This window comes from Coprinopsis cinerea, assembly GCF_000182895.1.
Source record: "Coprinopsis cinerea okayama7#130 chromosome 5 map unlocalized cont3.5, whole genome shotgun sequence".
NCBI lineage: Eukaryota > Fungi > Basidiomycota > Agaricomycetes > Agaricales > Psathyrellaceae > Coprinopsis > Coprinopsis cinerea.
In genome coordinates this window covers 105,872-125,687 of record NW_003307540.1, presented here as the reverse complement: position 1 = coordinate 125,687, position 19,816 = coordinate 105,872, and the positions used below count along the sequence as shown (strand labels likewise).

At 50.6% G+C, this 19,816-nt stretch overlaps 9 protein-coding genes across 9 annotated transcripts; 5 read left to right on the top strand and 4 right to left on the bottom strand.

The window, feature by feature from the left end:
- Positions 1-1,533: 1,533 nt before the first annotated feature.
- On the top strand, positions 1,534-2,173 carry CC1G_08897 (hypothetical protein; the record flags this gene model as incomplete). The annotated part of the gene is made up of 2 exons (XM_001839466.1): positions 1,534-1,892; positions 1,954-2,173. The coding sequence occupies 2 exons, from the start codon at positions 1,534-1,536 to the stop codon at positions 2,171-2,173; spliced, it is 579 nt and encodes a 192-aa protein (XP_001839518.1).
- A 658-nt stretch (positions 2,174-2,831) lies between these two features.
- CC1G_08898 (hypothetical protein) lies at positions 2,832-3,830 on the bottom strand (the record flags this gene model as incomplete). Its single annotated transcript, XM_001839467.2, has 1 exon — positions 2,832-3,830. One exon carries the CDS (start codon positions 3,828-3,830, stop codon positions 2,832-2,834), a length of 999 nt encoding a protein of 332 aa, XP_001839519.2.
- Positions 3,831-5,186: 1,356 nt separating this feature from the next.
- On the top strand, positions 5,187-7,699 carry CC1G_08899 (hypothetical protein; the record flags this gene model as incomplete). Its single annotated transcript, XM_001839468.2, has 16 exons — positions 5,187-5,431; positions 5,482-5,514; positions 5,569-5,586; positions 5,645-5,712; positions 5,765-5,938; positions 6,045-6,071; positions 6,179-6,251; positions 6,310-6,377; positions 6,429-6,444; positions 6,502-6,692; positions 6,752-6,836; positions 6,899-6,910; positions 6,969-7,146; positions 7,197-7,248; positions 7,299-7,396; positions 7,471-7,699. The coding sequence occupies exons 1-16, from the start codon at positions 5,218-5,220 to the stop codon at positions 7,697-7,699; spliced, it is 1,536 nt and encodes a 511-aa protein (XP_001839520.2). The 5' UTR covers positions 5,187-5,217.
- A 248-nt stretch (positions 7,700-7,947) lies between these two features.
- Positions 7,948-8,522, top strand: CC1G_08900 (hypothetical protein; the record flags this gene model as incomplete). The annotated part of the gene is made up of 2 exons (XM_001839469.2): positions 7,948-8,281; positions 8,335-8,522. 2 exons carry the CDS (start codon positions 7,948-7,950, stop codon positions 8,520-8,522), a joined length of 522 nt encoding a protein of 173 aa, XP_001839521.2.
- A 111-nt stretch (positions 8,523-8,633) lies between these two features.
- Positions 8,634-9,133, bottom strand: CC1G_08901 (hypothetical protein; the record flags this gene model as incomplete). Its single annotated transcript, XM_001839470.1, has 2 exons — positions 8,634-8,877; positions 8,931-9,133. The coding sequence occupies 2 exons, from the start codon at positions 9,131-9,133 to the stop codon at positions 8,634-8,636; spliced, it is 447 nt and encodes a 148-aa protein (XP_001839522.1).
- A 1,962-nt stretch (positions 9,134-11,095) lies between these two features.
- Positions 11,096-12,129, bottom strand: CC1G_08902 (hypothetical protein; the record flags this gene model as incomplete). The annotated part of the gene is made up of 10 exons (XM_001839471.2): positions 11,096-11,188; positions 11,264-11,340; positions 11,416-11,445; positions 11,506-11,536; positions 11,594-11,625; positions 11,684-11,780; positions 11,838-11,870; positions 11,924-11,943; positions 12,006-12,015; positions 12,073-12,129. The coding sequence occupies 10 exons, from the start codon at positions 12,127-12,129 to the stop codon at positions 11,096-11,098; spliced, it is 480 nt and encodes a 159-aa protein (XP_001839523.2).
- A 931-nt stretch (positions 12,130-13,060) lies between these two features.
- On the bottom strand, positions 13,061-14,735 carry CC1G_08903 (hypothetical protein; the record flags this gene model as incomplete). The annotated part of the gene is made up of 15 exons (XM_001839472.2): positions 13,061-13,214; positions 13,267-13,283; positions 13,348-13,388; positions 13,443-13,553; positions 13,627-13,737; positions 13,799-13,853; positions 13,909-13,985; positions 14,036-14,068; positions 14,123-14,153; positions 14,213-14,241; positions 14,292-14,388; positions 14,439-14,471; positions 14,532-14,551; positions 14,606-14,615; positions 14,664-14,735. 15 exons carry the CDS (start codon positions 14,733-14,735, stop codon positions 13,061-13,063), a joined length of 891 nt encoding a protein of 296 aa, XP_001839524.2.
- A 1,784-nt stretch (positions 14,736-16,519) lies between these two features.
- CC1G_08904 (hypothetical protein) lies at positions 16,520-17,344 on the top strand (the record flags this gene model as incomplete). The annotated part of the gene is made up of 3 exons (XM_001839473.1): positions 16,520-16,830; positions 16,891-17,097; positions 17,167-17,344. 3 exons carry the CDS (start codon positions 16,520-16,522, stop codon positions 17,342-17,344), a joined length of 696 nt encoding a protein of 231 aa, XP_001839525.1.
- Positions 17,345-18,089: 745 nt separating this feature from the next.
- Positions 18,090-19,665, top strand: CC1G_08905 (hypothetical protein; the record flags this gene model as incomplete). Its single annotated transcript, XM_001839474.2, has 10 exons — positions 18,090-18,130; positions 18,189-18,201; positions 18,260-18,314; positions 18,379-18,432; positions 18,488-18,634; positions 18,689-18,719; positions 18,770-18,830; positions 18,884-19,048; positions 19,104-19,264; positions 19,329-19,665. The coding sequence occupies 10 exons, from the start codon at positions 18,090-18,092 to the stop codon at positions 19,663-19,665; spliced, it is 1,065 nt and encodes a 354-aa protein (XP_001839526.2).
- Positions 19,666-19,816: the final 151 nt, after the last annotated feature.

Sequence of the window (19,816 nt, the reverse complement as noted above, 5' to 3'; positions counted from 1 at the left end):
CTTGGTGTCGAGAGACAAAGGAACATCTCAAAGCGACAGTTGACTCTTTCCAGTTCGGAAATTGCCAGTCGGAGGGCCAATCTTCCCAGAGTCTCGAACACTTGTGTATATTGAATGAGACCGGGTGCATAGAGCTGTAGGAGTTTACCTTGCCTCCGAACTATGAAGAGCGCTCTTTTCTTCCTTCCAGCGGACTCATATTTCTTCCGTCATGGTTTCCTCTGGACGACTTCGGCAACTCGACAGGCGGCTCACCAAAAGTGGTAATCGAGCTCCTAACCACGATGCCTTCGCGATCGCGTGTATGTTCACGATCGCGTCTTTGTCTCAACTTGGGCATGGAATAAACCAGCAGTCATACTGTATTGAATAATGGTCTAGCTTCGTTAACCGTGAATGATTAACCCAACGCGAACGCCGGGAAATCCGGTCAATCCAGCAGCACACTCGCGGCTGGACTCGGCTCTGGGCTCGGCATTTCTGAAGCTTTTGACAAGCAAGAGTAAATAAGTCCGGCCCTGCTTCCTCCCAGCGCAATCTTTCACGCTCGCACTGTTCTCACCGGAAGCCACTGTATCGCCTCAGACAAGATACAACATCGTGGACCTGGTTCCCTCACGGAACACGAGCACTCGTCAGACTGACTCAAGGTGGAAACAATCACCCACCGTCATCGACAGCCAGTCCATCCGCCTACTGATGCTTTCTCATCGCGTCAATACAGACCTTACAGGTCGGGTCCCCTGGATCGTTAGTATTGGCGCTCACCGCCTTGCTGCTCCGACAGGATAGGGATGTGATAAAGGTGTACGCACCACCCTGGGCGCATCTGTCACATCCCGGAGTCCCGCATCCTTCAAGCAACAACAATCGGTGAGTCCACTCGACCTGGTTATCCCCTCACGAAAGCAATCTCATGTTTACTTGCCAGCTATCGTCCGACCAGATCCCAACTTTCTATCGATATCATCCATCCTCTGATACGAAGCAATACGTGATATCACTTGTTCGAAGGCATCCTAATCCAATGCGTACGCAACGCGAATCATTAAGAGGTCCAGTCGACAAGGTCTGTGTGTCTCCCTTGATCGTCCGTCTGATTTTGGTGCTGAAAGTGCTCCTTTTAGACTGCTCCGCTTCGCGACAGCAGAGACCTTTCGTCGACGATAGTCAAGCGATCGCGATTGCACCTGTCGGAATCGTGCTTCGATTGATGGTTGGCGGATGTGGATCCCGGACGCTCGTGAAGTTGGAAATGCAGGCTTTTCTCAATCACGGTGTGTGTGCTGTTCGTTGGGAGAACACGGACGGCTGACGGATGAGCAGTGAGCACAGATTGTGAGTCGTTCTCCATTCACGGAGACGAGATGGGTCCTACATCTTACACTCCCGAAACAAGCACACAACCGCTCAACGACAGTATAAAAACCCCTCAATTACTGGCCTTGATTCCCCAGCTGGTCTCACACCCCTTCTCCCAAAACAACTCTCTCAATCAAACCCATCTCCCACAACTTCCAAACATCCCCAAAAATGGTCCAAATCTCCAAATCCCTCGCCGTCGCCACTCTCCTCTTCGCCCCGGCCCTCGGGGCGCCCCTTATCGAGTCTTCCGCTCCCGAGGACCTTTCACCTCGCGCTCCATGCGGTGGACGACCTGGAGTCCGGTCTCGATGCAGGCCTAACGCTCCTGCGGGACGTCCTCCCTACCGCATGGCACCATACGTGCACAGGCCAAGGCCCGTTGGGCCCTTCTACCGGCGCCCATTATACCTTTCCAAGCGGGACGGCGAGCTCGAAGCACGCACTCCCCAAGCCGGAGGAAAGAAGACGCCCATTGACTGGGGCAATGTTATCAGTGGTGTTAGCGGCGCCGTTAACATAGCTGGAGCGTAGGTCTTTTATCATCAAGTCTCGTCGTTATGTTGGACTAATTCGATTTGCTTCCTCCAGTGTTGCTAGCTACTTGAAGCCTCGGCCTCCCCCACCACCCCCAGCGCCACCCGCTCAAGGTCAACCACCCGCACATGGCCCGCCTCACCAGGCGCGTGGACTCGAGGGAGATTCGTACTTCGAGGCGAGGAATTTTGGATACCACGCTGATCCAGATATGTATGGACGACAGATGCTCGAGGAATTAGGAGAATTGCTTGCACGTGGAAGGCAGTGGTAATCAATCAGATTGCGTACGGTCCGTTGACCACACGTATGCCTTACTCTAGAACATATGGATATGTTTTCACCTTCTCGCTCACTGAATGCTTGTCTGAATCATAACATACTTCGATGATGTTTCTCGGTCTGGGAAACATCGTTGTCAATGTCGGCTCCCTTCTCTCGTCGAGAGCGAAGCTGACATCAATTTGCATTCCATTTCTATATCTACCTGCCAGGGCTCTACCTATACTCATGGGTCTCAAAAGTGATGGCAAGTCACTAATATCAAATTATCTCGACAATAAGTAGAGATTTCTCCAACCTCTCTCGCATTCAGGAATGTAGTAAGTAACTCATCTATTCCAGGGTAGTGAATGTAAGGTAGTTCCAAAAAGAGAGGAGAACGAACGAAGTTAGTGTCGAAAGCTCAAAAGTGAGAGAAAAGAAGCTCAGCAATGAATGGACGTTGTAATCTCAAAATCATGTATGATATACGGATCCAGTAAGCGGTCATCTGTACAAAATTTAAACGAGATTTGACCTCTTGGTGAGTAGCTATGAAGGTTGTAAATTCACAATTGTGGCAGAGAAACCGTGGGTTTGCCATCACTTTTGATACCCACGAGTAGCATGTTCAGAACACGCTGCGACGATCTCGTAAGGACTGGGAAATGTTAACGGAAAGATCTATCCCCTTCTCTCGAAGAAGGTAAACTCGAGGTAACAACGCCTCCCAACCTCCAGGGGGTATCGAGTCGTTCGAAGGGTGGAATTGGCATGTTCCTTCTTTCCTTAGGCATCCATACCAGACGTCTAGGGATAGCCGCCTCAGAGCCAACTCTCGTTGACCATCGCCTCTCGTATCGATCCACGTAAGTGATCAGTTCGAGAGTCTGAAGAGATCCTCCAGTCTCGTTCAAAAACGCCTGGATAGCGGAGCGATCCTGTCGGTACACGTACATGTAGAGCAATGCCGCTTGAACCTGAGCGAGGAGGTAGGGGTGAGCAAAGGCCATCCATTCCAAGGTGTTCCCCTTCGTTATCGTGAGGCGTTGGATAGGGGCGACCGGACGATCGGGAGTGGGGTACGGCCCGACCGATGGTATTTGAATGTCTGGCATGCGAAGGGTGAAGTTCCTGAGGTTCTGGTTAAATCCCCAAAACTCCCATGGAACAAAAACGTTCCCTATCTCCAGTGAAGTGAGGGTGGGGAGAGAGAAGACGCGTTTGATGGCTTCTTTGACGCCTTCTCTACTGGTCAGGAGCCATGTAATCGTATTGCGGTACATTGGCGTTAATTCGAGTCGGAAGGTCTCGAGTAGGCCTAATTTGTTCGCCACCAGGGGGAAAATCTTGCTCTCCGCGACTTGGGTAGCCCAGGTCCCGGACTTGAGGTCCAAATGAAGGTTTCGAACGCATACGGCCAGTTGTGGGTTATCCTCCAGCAGATCCAGCAAGCGCTGAAGGACCTGGTCGATGCTGGGATTGCATGGGGACAGCCCTAGAATGGGCGGTGGGATGGTCAGATCGCGAAACGCGAACGGCAGTGATTCTTGGTGCCATTCAGTAGAGACCTTCATGCAGGTCTTCAAAAGTTCCTGATCTTTGGAGAGGTAGACATACGAGAGTACTGCAGAGACTAGCTCCGGCGGAAAAGGTCGCGAGGTCGACATGGTGGTTATCGCCTGGTCCGACATTGCCAACTCCGACGTCTGTAACCATAACCCAAGCCGACTGTTCGGACGCCCTTGCCATACAAGGCCAATCCGAGGCCCCGCCCACCGACGGCGTGGCTCTGCTCTCCGTTGTCCTTTTCTGACTCGCATTAAGGCAGAGTGCGTTATCGCTACCTTCAAGCTGGGGTGGTCTGCGATCCTTACATAGGCAGATCAGCAGCTTCATGAGAACGTGATCCGCGGACCGGAAGGGTTACACATTGAGCAGAACTGCGAATTCGCGAAGCACATCCTCGAGCAGAGACGAGAAGTCCAATGGCACGCTGAAGGACGACTTCTTCCATACTCTGGGAGCTATTCGGGCCGTTTGGCCTCAGAGTCCGCAATTCACACAAGAAGGCCACATAACCCTTCTCAAAACTAGTCCTTCCCAGTCGCGCCTTCACCCCGCTTCTTACCTTGTATTCGTGCAGACTTTATTTAGCCTTTTGAATAGATTTGACAGAATCAATTTCCCTTGGATTTCAATTGAGTATGTGAGAGTGCGGATGGGTTTGTGGCGTTTTTACGGGCGCTAACGCGAGATCCTGGCTCAATGGGTAACCTCTTGAACAAGAGTGGACACATGTAGTAATGTCACGAGATGGTAGATTATCCCTCGTTAACCCGCAGAACAAAAACGAGGGTCGATAAGATCGGAACATAGTCCTATGTGTGCACAGAATTGTTAGCGTGTATGTATTGAGGCTGCGAGTGCGGCTTTAGGACTGAATTTGATGTTATTCTCTGCGTGTTCTACCATTTACTTACTTTTGAGTCATTGAGTCGTAATTGCGTGTCTTTGGTATGTAAGTGAGGGATTAGGAAGGGTACACTATAGACCGTGATGATTCGGCTATTCCTCGAAGGGTTGTGGCGCTAAAGCAGGAACAACTCTTTATCCACTGGTAGGCTGACCTCCTTTACTCCAAATCATTATCCCACTAAGGCATCGCTTTCGTACGCTCTAAACATAAGGGAAGCGAACCCAGATTTCTGTTAAACCCCCTGTCCTTTCGATGAGGGGAAGGAGGAGCCCAAATCCTGCTATAATTCATCGTAGGGAACACGAGACGAAATCTTACTCTGTTAATGGCAGTCCATCATCATATCAATCGCAGAAGCATACCCGGAGAGACCATTTATAGTTATGCATCCACGATGCAACGGACAAACCCTCGTCTTCCATCCAATCCACATCTGTTGTGAGCTACTTCTCGTCCATCCAGGTAAGAAACTCACTCCATGTGGAGACACGGAGTGCTTAAATTGGGATAACTGGGGGATGGGATGTAAGTTCTGCCTCCCCCATCCTTTCAATCTGGTCGAGGATACTTCATTGGCAATGGGTTCCGACATCAAGGAAAGTCACTCTGGGGCGTATGACGACTCGAAGGCATCAGATGTCGACGTGGAGAAGATCGAGCATACTGGGTCTGCAGTAGATTCCGCACCGAGCACCAAGACAGAGTCAGAGACCTACGAGATTGACCCAGTCGCTGAGAAGAAGCTGCTGAAGAAACTGGATTGGGTTTTCATGCCAATGTTCACAGCGATATGTGTGTCTCGTTATTGCCTCCCACCTCGGTCCGTACTAATTCCCCTCAAGACTGTTGTAACTTCATCGACAGAACGTCGATAGGTGTGTGTTTAGGATTTGCTATGCATGCAGGACCTTGACTGAACTCTATCGCAGGGAATGCAAAGGTTGCGGGTGAGTACGTAGAGTAGGCGCTCTGATGGACACGGATTTATCATTCCTTCGCGCTCAGGGCTCGAGAAGGACCTAGGTATGACTGGCTTCAACCTCAACGTCGCACTCACCGTCTTCTATATATTCGTATGCACCTTTCTCAACATTCCATCTCCACGCGGCTCATGACCACGACCAGTACAACATCTCCGACATTCCCTCCAACCTCCTCCTAAAGCACTTTGGCTCCAAATGGCTCGCATTCCTGGTCACCGGATTCGGCGTCGTCACGCTCTTCTCCTCCTTCATGACTTCGTACGGAGGACTCATCGCAAGTCGCGTCTTTCTCGGAATAACCGAAGGGGGCACACTGGTAAGCAAACGCTCCAACATACCCTACACCGAGAAGAGAAGACTCAACGTACTCCCAATTATGCCTCACCTCCTGCGCTACGGATTTGAAATGAAACTATTCTTAGTCTGCGTTGGTGTATATTTTAGCCAGGGTGAGTGTTCTTCGAGTCCAGAACCTACGGAAATGACGGCGATTGGCTCTCGACGATCTTCGACTCTTCGAGGGAAGGATGAGGGTGCTGACTGTTGACTTGTATAGTACTACCGAAGGCATGAGCTCGTTCTGCGAGTCGGAATCTTCTTTGGCGTTGCTCCCAGCATTGCCGGTGCATGTGAGTCCCTCGTCGTTGCTTCGATTGGTGTTACGCGATCGAGCTGACACTCGTAAAGTTGGAGGGCTTCTGGCTTCGGGACTTCTCCGTATCAAGGACTTTGGGATCATCACTACCTGGAGAAAGGTGTGTATGTCACTTTGATTGACCGTTTCTAGTAATTAACTGGCTTTTCAGATTTTCCTCATCGAAGGTGGTTTCGATCCGATAGCTCTGCCTAGGAGTCGTTTAGCCTAATGATTTTCTCCAGGTCTCATTACGACAATCTTCGGACTCGCCTTGTTCTTCATCGTCCCCGAAGACATTCGGACAACAAAACTATTAAGCGAGGAGGAGAGAAAGTTGGCTTTGGCGAGGATGGATGCAGACCAAGTGGTGAAGACGCAGGGTGTTAAAGAGAAGACGACTTGGAGGCTGGTCTACCGTTCGTTCAATTTCTTGGTGAGACATTTGAACTCACGGTATCGTTCAAGTCTCGATGGAGCTGACCCCCGACGCAGACGGTTGCTTTGACAATATGCTTCTTGCTATTGAACGCATCCTTCCAGGGTCTTAGCCTCTTCCTACCGCCAGTCATCAACACTCGTGAGCATATTCTGTCCAACAGTGCTGTTACCATTTCTAACTTCAATGTCCTGGATGAACAGTCGGAAACTTCAGTACGTATACGCACCTTTGCCTGACGCCAAGACAACGAACTTATCTCTGTCTCTGCAGGTGTGATTGAAGTTCAGCTCCGAAGCGTTCCCCCATACCTCGCCAGCGCAGTCTGGGTTGTCGCCAACGCTTATCTCAGCGCTCGAATTCGAAAACGATTCTTACCTCTACTGTACAACATGCTGCTCGTCGTTGTGGGTTACACCATCGCAGTTTCTACAAAGAATTCAGCCGCAAGGTACGTTACCTCTCCACTATGGCTGCCACCATGCTTATCACTTACCTCAGGTATGCGGCGTGCTTCCTCATTCTCATGGGTGCTTCCGTAGGTGGACCAATGGTGAGCGCTCCACCGTTTGCCCAGCGGTATTACTAAAAAAGGGCCTCCAGATTCTAATTTGGGGAACCGACAATGCCGCACCGGATACCATGCGTGCAGTGGTTACGGCGGCTATTCCTGGCATTGGTGCCTTTGGTGCAATCTTGGGGTGCGTGTCGACCGACTAGACAGTTGCCATCCACAGTATCAAAGCTAACACCCATCTTTCGAATATTAACACAGAGTATGGACCTACCTCGCCGTGGACGCACCCGACTACCGCAAGGGGAATCTCGCGAACTTGGCGTCGACGTCCACGATCTGTGTTCTCGTCGTTATCATCGCACTCTACATCCGATGGGAGAATCAAAAACGTGATCGAGGCGAGAGAGATTATCGTTTGGAAGGAAAGGATGAGCGAGAGCTTGAACAACTGGGGTACAAGCACCCGAGGTTTAGATACCAGATCTAGCATGTCAAGGCGTATCGAACTACATACCATTTCAGTCCAGCACCACCACTATGTAGCGGACACCGGAATCCATTCGGGCCGGCGGGCGCTTAACCAAAGAAAGAAATCAACGGGGAGGTGACGTACATACAAGTTCAATTCATACCTGTGACCCTGAATTTCTAAGCAGAACGGGCATGGCACGAGGCTGCCAGACTGGTCCCCACGAGATTCAATCGTGGGGCATCTCCCGCCAGCACACCCAACCAATGCCGCCTCGAAAAAAGAATGTCCATCCGAACACACTTGCAAACCTCAAAGTGGGACGGAAGAGGCGAACGGAGATAGAAGCACCAGACCAGGAGAAGTCAGACGTATCCATACCCCAAGAGAACCAATCGTCGTCCTCAGGCGTCGAGTCGTCCACAGACCAGCCTCTCCACGTTGAAGTACTTCCGACATCCGGTCCTGTTACCACTGGTGGGAAGGAGAAGAGAAAGAGCGCGGCGGTTGCATCTGCGGAGGTTGAAGGTCCTGATGATGACGAGTGGATGCCTCCCAAGAAGAAAAGAGACTTGGAGAGGAACAAGAGTCAGCGAAAAGGTATATCCCGGCGCTTCACCTCCACAACAGCGTCAAATAACGAAAGCCTACAGAGAGACCAGACAAGTACGCCACGGGACCAGACATCTCCGTGAAGGCGCCTCGTACACAGCGACGATACAAGGCAGCATGGGCGACTCAGACCACGCTCGATGGTTTCCTATCATCAAAGCAGACGGCGACATCAGAAGAAACCGGGGCTGTTTCAGAGGATGAAGACTGTCCCTCCGTTGTCTGTTGAGGAGCCATCGAGGAATTACGTCCAGAGAAGGTCAATAATATCAGAGAAAGAAAATTATAATTGATTGGGTGCCTCGAATCTTATATGCGCAAATCAAGTAGACTACAGAGTCTAGTAGTCCCCTGAGCGTTCAAGAATTTCCACCAATTCGGCTACAAATTCTCGTACATCGTAGTCCGAGTATGCAATATCACGCATTGCAATATCGTCGCTGTCGTCCATGAAGCTACGGTGGTGGTTGGGATGCGGGCGCGGGGGTGGGTTAGGTGGCACTGGTGCAGGAGGAGCTGGTGCGGGCGCTGGGGGTGGTGGGGGCGGGGGTGCCGACTTCGGCGGCTTAATGAAGTCCACAACCCTGTAAAGTAGAACGGTAAGCAAGGCAATGGCATTACGATAGAGCATACGTACGTAGAGGCTAGATCAATAGCAGTCGCTGCGTTGTTGACTAACTTGCCCCAATCACGCCGGTTGGGTCCGCGAGCTGCCAGCTCAGGCCTGGGCCTGGAAGTAATCTCAGCGAGACTTTTGTCGGAAAGCATGGACACAGGAGCGGCGAGAGAAGACGCCATCAGGAGGGCTGTGAAAGCAAGGACTTTGGCGATTTGGACCATGGTGGCGGATGCAGGAAAGTGAAGAGTAGGTTGAACGGAGTATTGGTTGGGTAGGAATTACTTGAACGGCGGGGAGGTGAGACCAGCTGAGGAACTTTGGTTGTCCAAGGCGAGACCTTTATACTCGTGTTCGTTGCAGCTGCGGCCGGAAGGAGTTCATGGCGGAGGTATAGTCCGAGACAGTCGCCTAGGTGGGATCTCCTGTGGGCCCATTGTCGACACTACGCACGACGTTATCGTCGTATCCAGGATAGCAAATTTTTGCAGGCGAGCAAGCGCGGTTGGACCGTGATAGATGCCTTGACCGTAGAAGATGAGAAAACAAAGCAAATCATCGGGATAGATACACACCTCGTAATCGTCACGACAAGGCTGCGCTCGAACAGTCAATCATTAGCCCTCTCAAAGAGCACACAGAAGGCATTGCGATCGTGGGTGTGAAGTGTCATCATGTCAAGGAGTGGCTTGGCAGCGGTGGTCCAATTCCTGTGCTCTCTCGCACGAGATCTAGACGACGGAACTCCCACAGGGTGGAGGACGATCTGGGGTTCATGGTAACGTTGTTGGCCATCCCAAATCCACGAATCTCCACGGCGGTGACGACGTACCTGTCCTGACATGTGACGAGTTCCTTAGCAAGGCGTGGTTTGAGGACTTCAAGCGCTTCAAGTTTCAATCCGGTGCGTGGTATCGGGTTTCTTCTGTGCGCGCCCAACGGAGTGATTAAAATCCAACGGGCTGTTGGCGGAGACCACTGGCTGTACGCTTGAAGATACGAACAAGTGCCTAAGTATCAAAGGCCTGAATCGACAGGCCCATTCGAACATCAGCGACCGTAAAGTAGACAACAGACTGATGCTTACCTTGGTCGGCGCTCGATATGGCGAGGGCTCCATTCAGGAGACTGTGGGTACGAGGATGACCTGCATACCCTTCGGAAATTTGGAACGCCGCCCAGGATCTAGGTTGTGTGAGATGGAGCAGGAGCTGAATATGTTGGTGAAAAACAAATGATTTGTTGCATTTCCATGTGCTGGGACTTGGACTTGATGCCATCACTGATTAGAGATTTCGGCAACACGGCACAGCGGGTGTCTGTACTCGCGGGGCGCAACACTCGGCGCTCGTTGGAAGATTCTACATATATTTGTGTGTCGACTTAAGTCTATGTGAGCTCTAGTGTCGATCCGTATATCCCATTAAATAACCCCCATTCCTGTAGAATATCTGTGCCCCTAATCCACAACCAGGTAAACTGGCTTCCAGTACCCGTTAAGGAACTGATGCTGTCACCTGTTGAGAAGACATTTCCGAGTCCTCTGTTTGGGCAAACTTGAGATTGGATAGGACCCGGGATTCGTCCACATTCTGTGATATCTGGGATCGCGTATTGAGGAAGAGTCGGTTTGCGAGGATTGCATGCATCACTCGTTGGATGCTTGGGAAAGCATGGAATCAGCGAGTCGAATGTTAGTGATGTAATGACTGGAACCAACCCATTCAGTAGTCCAGCCTTTAAAATTTCGTATATAAATCAGGCATCTCATGACAGGAGGCAATTCGGAAACGTACCAATGGTGAGAAGTGATCGAAAACGATGTTGAGCGTCGTGAAGCCTTATTATACATCACTCAACAAACGCTTCCCAGAGTGGAGATGAGTTGTGCTTACCGAGCAAGACAACGAAGTATATCGTTCCGTCTCGAAACAGAATTGCCATTAGTGGGCTTTTTAAGCTCAAGTACTTTCGGAACCCAAGGATGACAGCCATCGCTGTTATCACTGTTTCACGTCAGGTTCCAATCAGTCATGACGGCCGGAAAGGTATGGAGCTCACCGAATTCCCCAGCAAGTAGAATATAGTAGCATCGCATAATGTTTAGTCCATAATCTTCTGGGTCGAAGCTGTAATAACATGCGAAAAGTCCAATGGCCACTCCCCTGGTATTCCTAAACGGCGTGTCACGAAAAGAGGCTGGGATGAATGTGGATGCTTCTACCTTTAGATGCCTTCAGGAATAGACCAACAAGCACCAACGTTGGGATGATACAGGCCTAGGTAGATTCAAAGGAGATCAGGTGCCAGTCAGTCCACCCCCTTGACCGAGATTCTATGGCGGCGCTGCGTACCAGCGCAATAATCGAAAGCACTATCATATGACTCCGCTTCGCCCCCAGTAGGGCATATAGGGAGACCACGAGAATACCTGGGCATCAGTGTCAATGCTTACTTATCCTAGTCCAATCGACGATGCATTAACAGAACTTGTCGGAATACTTACCATCAGAGGCCGTTACACCAATGGCACCAACTGCTCGAATCGGTAGTTTATGACTTCGGGTGACCTCAAAGAATCGTCAGGGCTACTCACTGTTCGCGACAAGGAACAATGCGTGGCAAAGCTATATTGGAAACTTCAGAACTTATTTCGAACGTAGGTTTGGTTATTAATGGCCTACCGATGGAGGGAGTGCAGTTGGCCAGAAGCGAACTATACAATGATCTTTCAGCTCCAGTCACTGGGCAAAGAGATAGAGGGATAGACGCACTGGCCATGAGATTAGTATAGTCGATGAAGGGTGTGTATCGCGTGATTAGAAACAGCACTTTTCCCGTGCACATGCGCCCAGGCCAGACAGTGGCGACCTTCGCGATGAGTGCGCGTCAGCGTACCTACTTCGCCAGTGCCGTAGCGTGACGCACCTCCTGATCCAGTGTTTGGAGATAGTCGTATAACTTCAAAAGATGATCAGTTATTTCCGCTTCAATGAATTGGTGGGTCGTCTCACAAAAATGGTCGCTCCAGCCGCTGAAGGAGTGATCGTTGGGTGAGCACTCGAAGATCGACATCGTGATAGACCAACCACTTACCATTGAGGTACTATCGAAGGTATTAGCTGTTCGAACGTTGCAAGCACTGCAAGAGCGATCGACTTACTTTGGTATTCAAAAAGGTTTCTCTGATAGAGAGAACCCAGGTGTAATCCGACTCCATGTCTTCCGTCGCGAGCCTTGATTGCGGCGTATCTGGTTCAGTGGAAGTGAAGAATGAATACTCCACGACGCGGCAGGAGTTACCGACCTTATATAGTCCCTAAGACTGATTGACTTTCCAGAATAAGCCGATCTTCGCAAAAAGAAGATCCTCTTGTATCAGACAACCCCCTTCGCAAAATTCCCGAGAGAACAAGCGCCTGCTGCATTGCCGTTTTGGGTTCAGTGTTTGTTTCTAGGATCACAGGGATGAAATCTTGTATTTGTCGCGCCTATTCAATCCACAGATTGAGTGGGTTAGTGCCCTAAGGTTACTAGTTCTTTCACTTGGAATAGTTAGCTATGCATAATTGCCTGGAAGGCCATGGAGAATGCAAACCTCCAGTGGAAACTGGTACCGGACTCCTTGATTGCGCTGATGTCTGAATGGCAGCGTCACCATTCCATAAGCCCGCCCGACGCGTCGAGCTCTTGGACTGGGAACGCAAGAAGGGTATAAGGGGCCGGGCCTAAGCCTTTACGGAAGACAGCGGTCCTACTCAGAGTCATTGTGGCGTTTGGAGACTAACCTTTCGGTGAAGTTTGAGGGCTTCTGCTAGCAGATGCCAGAAACTTCAAAGTTGCCGGGCATCTCGGCCAAGAGTAACAAAGCGCCCACACTAGCTCGAGTTCCCTAGCCTAAATTCATAGAAACCTGGTCACTTACATTCAGAACCTTTCAGAACCCTCTTCGAGTTTGAGGTCTGTCGGGTGCTGAAACATCCCCTCACTGCGCGCAACGGATGCTTTCGGTTGGCGTCACAGCGCCCATAGTCCCTTCGGTATTGCAGAACGAAAACACCTACGTAAATACATACATTGATCAGAAATTACGACAGCAAAAAAGATACTATTACAGATGGTTTGACCATGTGAGCGATGGAAATGGAGGCCTAACGTGTATTCATGGGTTGCCTCTCCGCGAATCTGATGTTCGAGATGGAACTTGAACCGCTCCGACTGTACGACTTGATGTCCGGCCTGAGGGTCGAGCGAGTGTTGAGGAAAAGTCGAGAAGCGAGGACGGAGTGCAAGACTCTTTGCAAACTGGAGCACAGGTCAGTAGCGCACGGAAAGCACAGATTTGGTAATGGCGCACTTGTTCAAGGGCCCGTACTACACGGAACGGAATGAGAATGAGTAACCGCCTGACGTGAGTGGGAGAGAATAGCGGACTCACCCCTGTGATTAGATTCACAGCAATATTGAGGATGGCGCAGCCTGAAAGACTTCTGAGGACACAGCACGGACCTGATGGAGCAACGGTATTCGTACCTGTCAGTGCGATGTAGTAAAAGGTTCCATCGCGGTATAGGATGCCCATTAGCCGGCTCTTCAATCGGAGGTACTTCTTGAGGCCGAAAGCAATTGCGATCAAAGTGAAGACTGAGAGATAAACCGGATCAGGTTATCTCGCTTCAGAGAGGGAAGAAAGAGAGAGTAGGTGGCGAATACACACCGATTTCGGCAGCCAAGAGAAGATAGTAGCAATACTTGATATAGTACGCGTGCTCAAGCGGAAAGAAGTTGTACCAGCAACGAGGGAGGGCACTATACGGTGAGGGGCCGGCTGTCAGAGAAGTAGAATCTGAGTTCCTCGCCACTACAATCACGACCGTGTAAATGATTACCTTTGGCGGATCGGAGGTAAAAACCACTCAAGACAAAGGTAGTCATCACGGACGCCTGCGGTATCGTGGTCAGGATGTACGGAAGCCGAGGAGGATGTGGAATCACATACGCATGTGACCGTGGTTAGGAAGATAAGGTGTGACCTTCGGGCTCCCAGAAGGGCATAAAGCGACATCACGAGTATCCCTAGGAGACTTAAGACCGTGCTCCTCACAGAATGGTACGTCGCAACGTACCTTCGGACGCGGCGATCCCAATCACTGTCGATACTGAAAAGCGAATTTAACTCTAAACCTTTTACCTCTCAAAGCTTCTCCACGCACCGTTCATGATGACTAGAACTGCCTCACATGCCTGAAAGAGAGACTCGTGTGAGGATGGTGTCACCATGGCTTCGATGATGTCCTGCTTACAGCGGGAGGGAGTCGCACAGAAAAGTTGACTAAATGAGTGGGTTAGAAACGAGGTCTCAGGACTAGTACATTCACTCACTAATCATCAAGGTCGTGAGGTCAATGAATGGTGTATATCGCACCGCAAGGTACAAAAGCTTGCCAACACATATTCTTGTCGGCCAAACCATCAAGACCTGAACGAAACTGAGCTGAGATCGAGCAACGCAAGTCCAGATTTTTGTACCTCGCGCTCCAAGGTATGGCTAAAGTCACACATCTATGGCGTATCATTGCAATTAGAAGAGTCTCGTGAGGGCGCACGGTAGCTGTCACTCACGAAAACGGCGAAGCTCGCGACTTGCATTCAGCGAGTTAGGTAACTGCGAAAGGGAACTGGACTCTGGAGCTGACCATCGAAGTACTTTGCCGAATCAGCGGAGAGAAGCACATCGCAATAAAGGAGACTCACGTTATGAATCAAGGTGAGATAAACCGTCTGGACCATTTGGTCGTACATTAGCGAGATCCAGTCTGAGGCCATGGTGGGAAGTGCGAAGGGGAAAGGGATCCAACCGAATGTGAGCTCCTCATGAACCCGTTTCTTATATACGGAAACCAGGCCGTACGAGGAGACCCTCCCGTCACGCGATGGTGACTGTCGAGTTGAAACACGAAAAATGCTCCGACGGGGCCTTTATTCGCACAGAACGCCATGTCATGCAAACCATGGTCCATCAGGAGCAAAGTTATCGTACGCTTGATGGCAATTGATGCCATCAAGCTAAAAGTGGCCTGCCCCTGGGCGTTCAGTTGCGCCTAACCTAAAGTCGTAATGCGATCATCGTCGAAATGTATACTAGCGCGGGGGCTGACGGGATGAATGTATTGCCTTGGTCATTGCTCGAAGATCACTCTCGCAGGGGCATGGAGTAAGCGAAGACGGAAGGGCGAAACATGGCTGTTATGCGGTGCATCGCTGTTGGATGTTAGAGATAATGCCTCGTCGAACACAATAGAGGGAACGCACTTCGGCTCGCCTCATTCAGTCTGGCACGTATTTCAATGGCTGACCCTAGTGCTAACAGCGCTTCCGATACTCATGTCTCAACAGGCACCTTGAGCTGGACCTGCCGCCCTAAAGTACCTATCCATAAGCGAGATGATATGTGGTAGAAGAGGGAAGGATTGAAGTGTGTACTTGTCTAAGTTGAGCTGCCGTAAACCGGAAGGCCGTGGAGGCCGTCATGTTCGAGCCGTCCATCGCGAACGTTTCAGCGAGAAGAAGACCGGCCTTGGTGCACGGACTAGATTAGAACATCAGCATCCAGGTATGTGGTATGGTGCGCGACTAGACGGGGGAATACTTGACACAATGGCTGCGAAACTTGGTTTTGATCTGACCGAGGTCTCGTCGGCCACCTGCGAATAACCAAGCTTGGACGCCGAGAACATCGTGTCGACGCGTTGGCGTTGAAGTCGGGATTGAGAGCAGCATGGAGATTTTCTAACTTTCAGTCATCTCGACTTCATTGAGGACGCAGGGAGGAGGAACTTGTTTGATGCCATATCGCCAAGGAGTGTGCCCGTTAAAGTGCTTTTGTTTACCAATGATTGCCATGAGTCTGTGAAACAAACAAAGTCCAATTGACGCGCCCTTGATCTCGTGGTCTTCCTCCTTCCTGAGCGCTTGCGGTATCCACATGCGTGCTCTTGTCGGATTTCCTTAGATGCTCCTTTCCGTACATGCCCCAATCCAAATCGAGGTACGTCAGTCGCACTTAAGTTACAACCAGTCATATCAAATGGGATTCTAATCATTGGACATACATGGGGACGACTCTAGCCGTCATCGATCATCTTTCTGGATGGATGACCAACACACTGCCATACGAGTGTTAAGATCTCTCCCCCTGCTGGTTTCTGGAGGGATGTGATCTGTGGTCTCCCTTGGTTTTGAAAGATGGACATCCCGGGGTGGCCGCACCGTCATATCTGGTGTATGTTGACAATCGAGAACGAGTAACCCTGTCCACGTAACAACTGATTGCTCTAGTGATATTTTCGTCAACACGATCTCGCCGATAAATTCGGGCATCGAGTTTCGTTGGATACAGCTGTGATTCGTGAATCGTGATGTCCTGAAGGTTCCGAGACGGACTTCAGCACACACATTCAACAGCCCAACGAGGTATAAATTCTGAGCAGTCCTGGCATTGGTCTCGTCAGCTGGTCTCACCTTCACATTTCTTTTCTCATAAGACGTAGTTCGTCCCCTCTCCCCAACCTACTCCTTTACTTGCCGAATCCCTTTCTCTCGACTACAAAATGGTTCACTTCTCGACTTCACTTGCCCTTGCTGTCATGGCTATAACTCCTGCGCTGGCGGCCCCGATGGCACCCTCGCGGCAAAGCGAAAACGCACCCTCCGCGGTCCGTTCTGCTGCATTTCAGAATTTGGCAGAAGCCTCGATGGATAGCCCATCCGCTTCAACCAACTTCGGCGTTCGAGTGGCCCCGTCTAACTCGAAACGCGGTCTTGAAGATGGTATCGAGGCCCGATTCAGCATGCAAGGCTGGGGCAAAGCCGGCGCGAACGCATTCACCGCCGTTACCGAGGCCATGGAAATCGGTAAAACGTGAGTTATAGCATATCGTCCATCCTGCTGAGTGGTGCTCAGGATTATACATCTCTACAGGATATATGATCTGGCCAAACCAATCCCGAAGCCGCTTCAGCAGCAGAACCAGGGGCCGAACACAAACCAAGGCCCTCAACCGCGTCGATTCGAAGATGGCACCGCAATCGAAGCGAGGCAAGACCCTGGGTCTGGTCGCTCTTCCCGGGGCAAGGCACTCCAGCGGGCCTTCGTCACTCTTGCAGGACTGGGAGGTGTCGGTTTAGGGTAAGACCTAGGAAACGTTCACGGTCACCCGGAATGGGATGTACTACAATACTGATACCTTCTTCCCAGTGCTGCATCTGCGTGGAAGGCACATGAAGTCGAAAAGGCTAAAGAAGCCCAACAACGAGATTATTGGGATGGCGACGACGACGTATTCGTTAGGTATTCGGTAGGGCAAGGACGACAGTACGACATGCGGGATTTGATCGAATATCTTGATCTTTGGGAACGCGAACTTCATGCGTAATATTTGTTTCGAATGCCAGATCGCTTGCTTTGTCTAGCGATATGTTATGTTTCTCAGTACATACTTCATACATGTTTTACATCACACATAACGCCGTTCCTGCCACTCGACAATCCAGACCCTACCGGTCCCTGGGCGATTCAGGTTGAGATTTGCCCCCGCTGTCTTCACAAAGGTGACGTCTACATGACCGGGTGCCCGCTGAAGCTGGTGGATCCGGTGAGTGCTTTCAAGGGTAGATTTTTCGGAAATTTTCCCTCATTCTGAACTATTGAACACGAAACTCAGGCGGTTGAAATCGATACCAGAGCGACTTGAGAGCGACGAAGGCAAGACCTTCACGCCTGCAAGACTGGGAGGACGGAAGCAAATGTCCCGGATCGTCCCAAACATTCTTCGACTCTCGAGCCTTCGAGGCACCAAATGATCGTCGTCGAATATCTCACCTCTCGCAGTGCGCACAATTGACGGCGCTTCGCCCCGGACCCGTTTCCCTCCATCACGCCACCAATCCATCTATGCTCAAGTTGTATCTCGGCCAGGTCGGTCAAAACCGTTCCCAGCTAAATTAACTTTGCTTCCGCGGGCCATCGCGGCGTTGTCCACTTGGCCAAGTCCCGAAACGGTTAACAGAGTTTCGCCCTCCCTCCCTCCCTCCTTCCTCCAAGCCCGGCGAGGTTTAGTCTTCGCTGGACGCTCTACTAAAAACCACTCCTTCCCTCTCCCCCCACACTCCTTTTGGATAATGTCGGACGCAGCTCCCGGACCTCAGAATCTGATTCTGGTGTGAGTTTGATTCAGTTTCTTCCCCATCCTCGTTATTTATAACACTATCATCGAATAGCGTTGGACCAATTGTATGTCGTCCACCTCCCAATCGTTGACACATAACAGTAGCGCTCACCCACTCTACAGTTGGTCGGGTCTCTTGTCTCGTCCCTACTATTCGGAGCATTCCTCGTCCAAGTTTGTGAGTTCCATTCAATCTAACCCGATATCACAAACACTGAACTTACGACTGTTTCCTGCCTTAGTTCACTATATCTCTTCGCTCACCGATAAAGACAAAAGAAAGCTTCCTTACCTAGGTATGTGGCCCCTCGTGCTTCTCAGAGCCCTTAGCGAGCTGAACGCATAAAACAGTTGGCCTCATTGTCATCGTTGAGATCTTGAATCTCTCTTTCATCTTCCACAATGTGTGGAGTCGCTTGGTGGCCTCGCTCGTTGACCCTGTGCTCTTGGTCAAGCCTCAAGCGACAGGACCGGTTATCCAGATTCTCAGTGGATTTGGTGAGTGGCATAAATTCATGTCTCTCCATCCGCGTATCGATCGTCTTTCAAAAGTCGCCGCATCCGTCCAGTGCTTCTTTGCTTGGTAAGTTTCATCCCGTTCTCTTTTCGCCGTTGTCTGACACGTTTTCCTAGGCGAGTGTGGATTCTTGCTTCTACGAAAATTGATAAAGGCATCTCTGTCTTCATTGCCTTGGTATGTCGAACGCATTTCCTGGAAGGAGCGATCTCTGACTTCGTTCCTCATAGTTGGCTGGCGCAGAACTTTGTCTAGCAATCGCCGTTGGCATCCAGTTCATATCTGTCATTGCCTACGGCGCCTCCCCTATCAAGACTATCGGCACGACAGTCGGGATGCAACTCGGCGCAGCGCTTATCTGCGATGCGATGATTACGTTCGCCATGGTATCCTTAGTGAGTGCTTTTTGGCTCGTTTGTACGACTCTGGCACTAAATTACTACACTCCAGCTTTCGAGATACAAGGAACGCATCATGATCTCCGAGACGAGAAACATACTCAACGCTATCACTCGCAACGTCGTTGAGAACGGCCTCATTACGACCGTCTTCGCTTCCCTCAACCTCGCGTTCTTCTTCGCAAGACCAAACGACATGATCCACATGGCCTTGTGAGTTGTCCATGGTCTTTCCATCGTTGACTGGATTTGTTCATCGCTCCTCACCTTCCAACAGCCACTACGTGATCGGTCGCCTTTATGCCAACGTCCTGCTGGCTAGCTTGAACAATCGCCAACGACTCAGCAATTCTCGCAGTGGAACTGCCTTCACGACTTCGAACGGCGGTTTCCAGTTCACCAACCGGGCTACAGAGCAAACTCGCGTTGTCTCGGCTGACATCAAGTCTACTGCCCGGGCATCGACGTCGGATATCCAATTGTCAAAGATCAGGGCTCTGGGCGATTCTGATTCAGAGGAAAGAGGGGAGAATGTCTCCGGACCAAACCCTGATGTTCTTATCTCCGTTTCGAAGGAGGTGTACATAGAGAGAGGCTCGATGACCCAAGCTTAGAGAACAAGGTCTCCAAAATAATCCCACTTAATTTGCTCTCTTGTGTATTTTATAGCTTTCTCTAAGAGGTACATAATCGTAATAGCAGCTATAGGCTATGGTGTCCCTTTGTAATAGCAGCTGTAGGTGTTCCTTTGTAATAGCAGCTGTA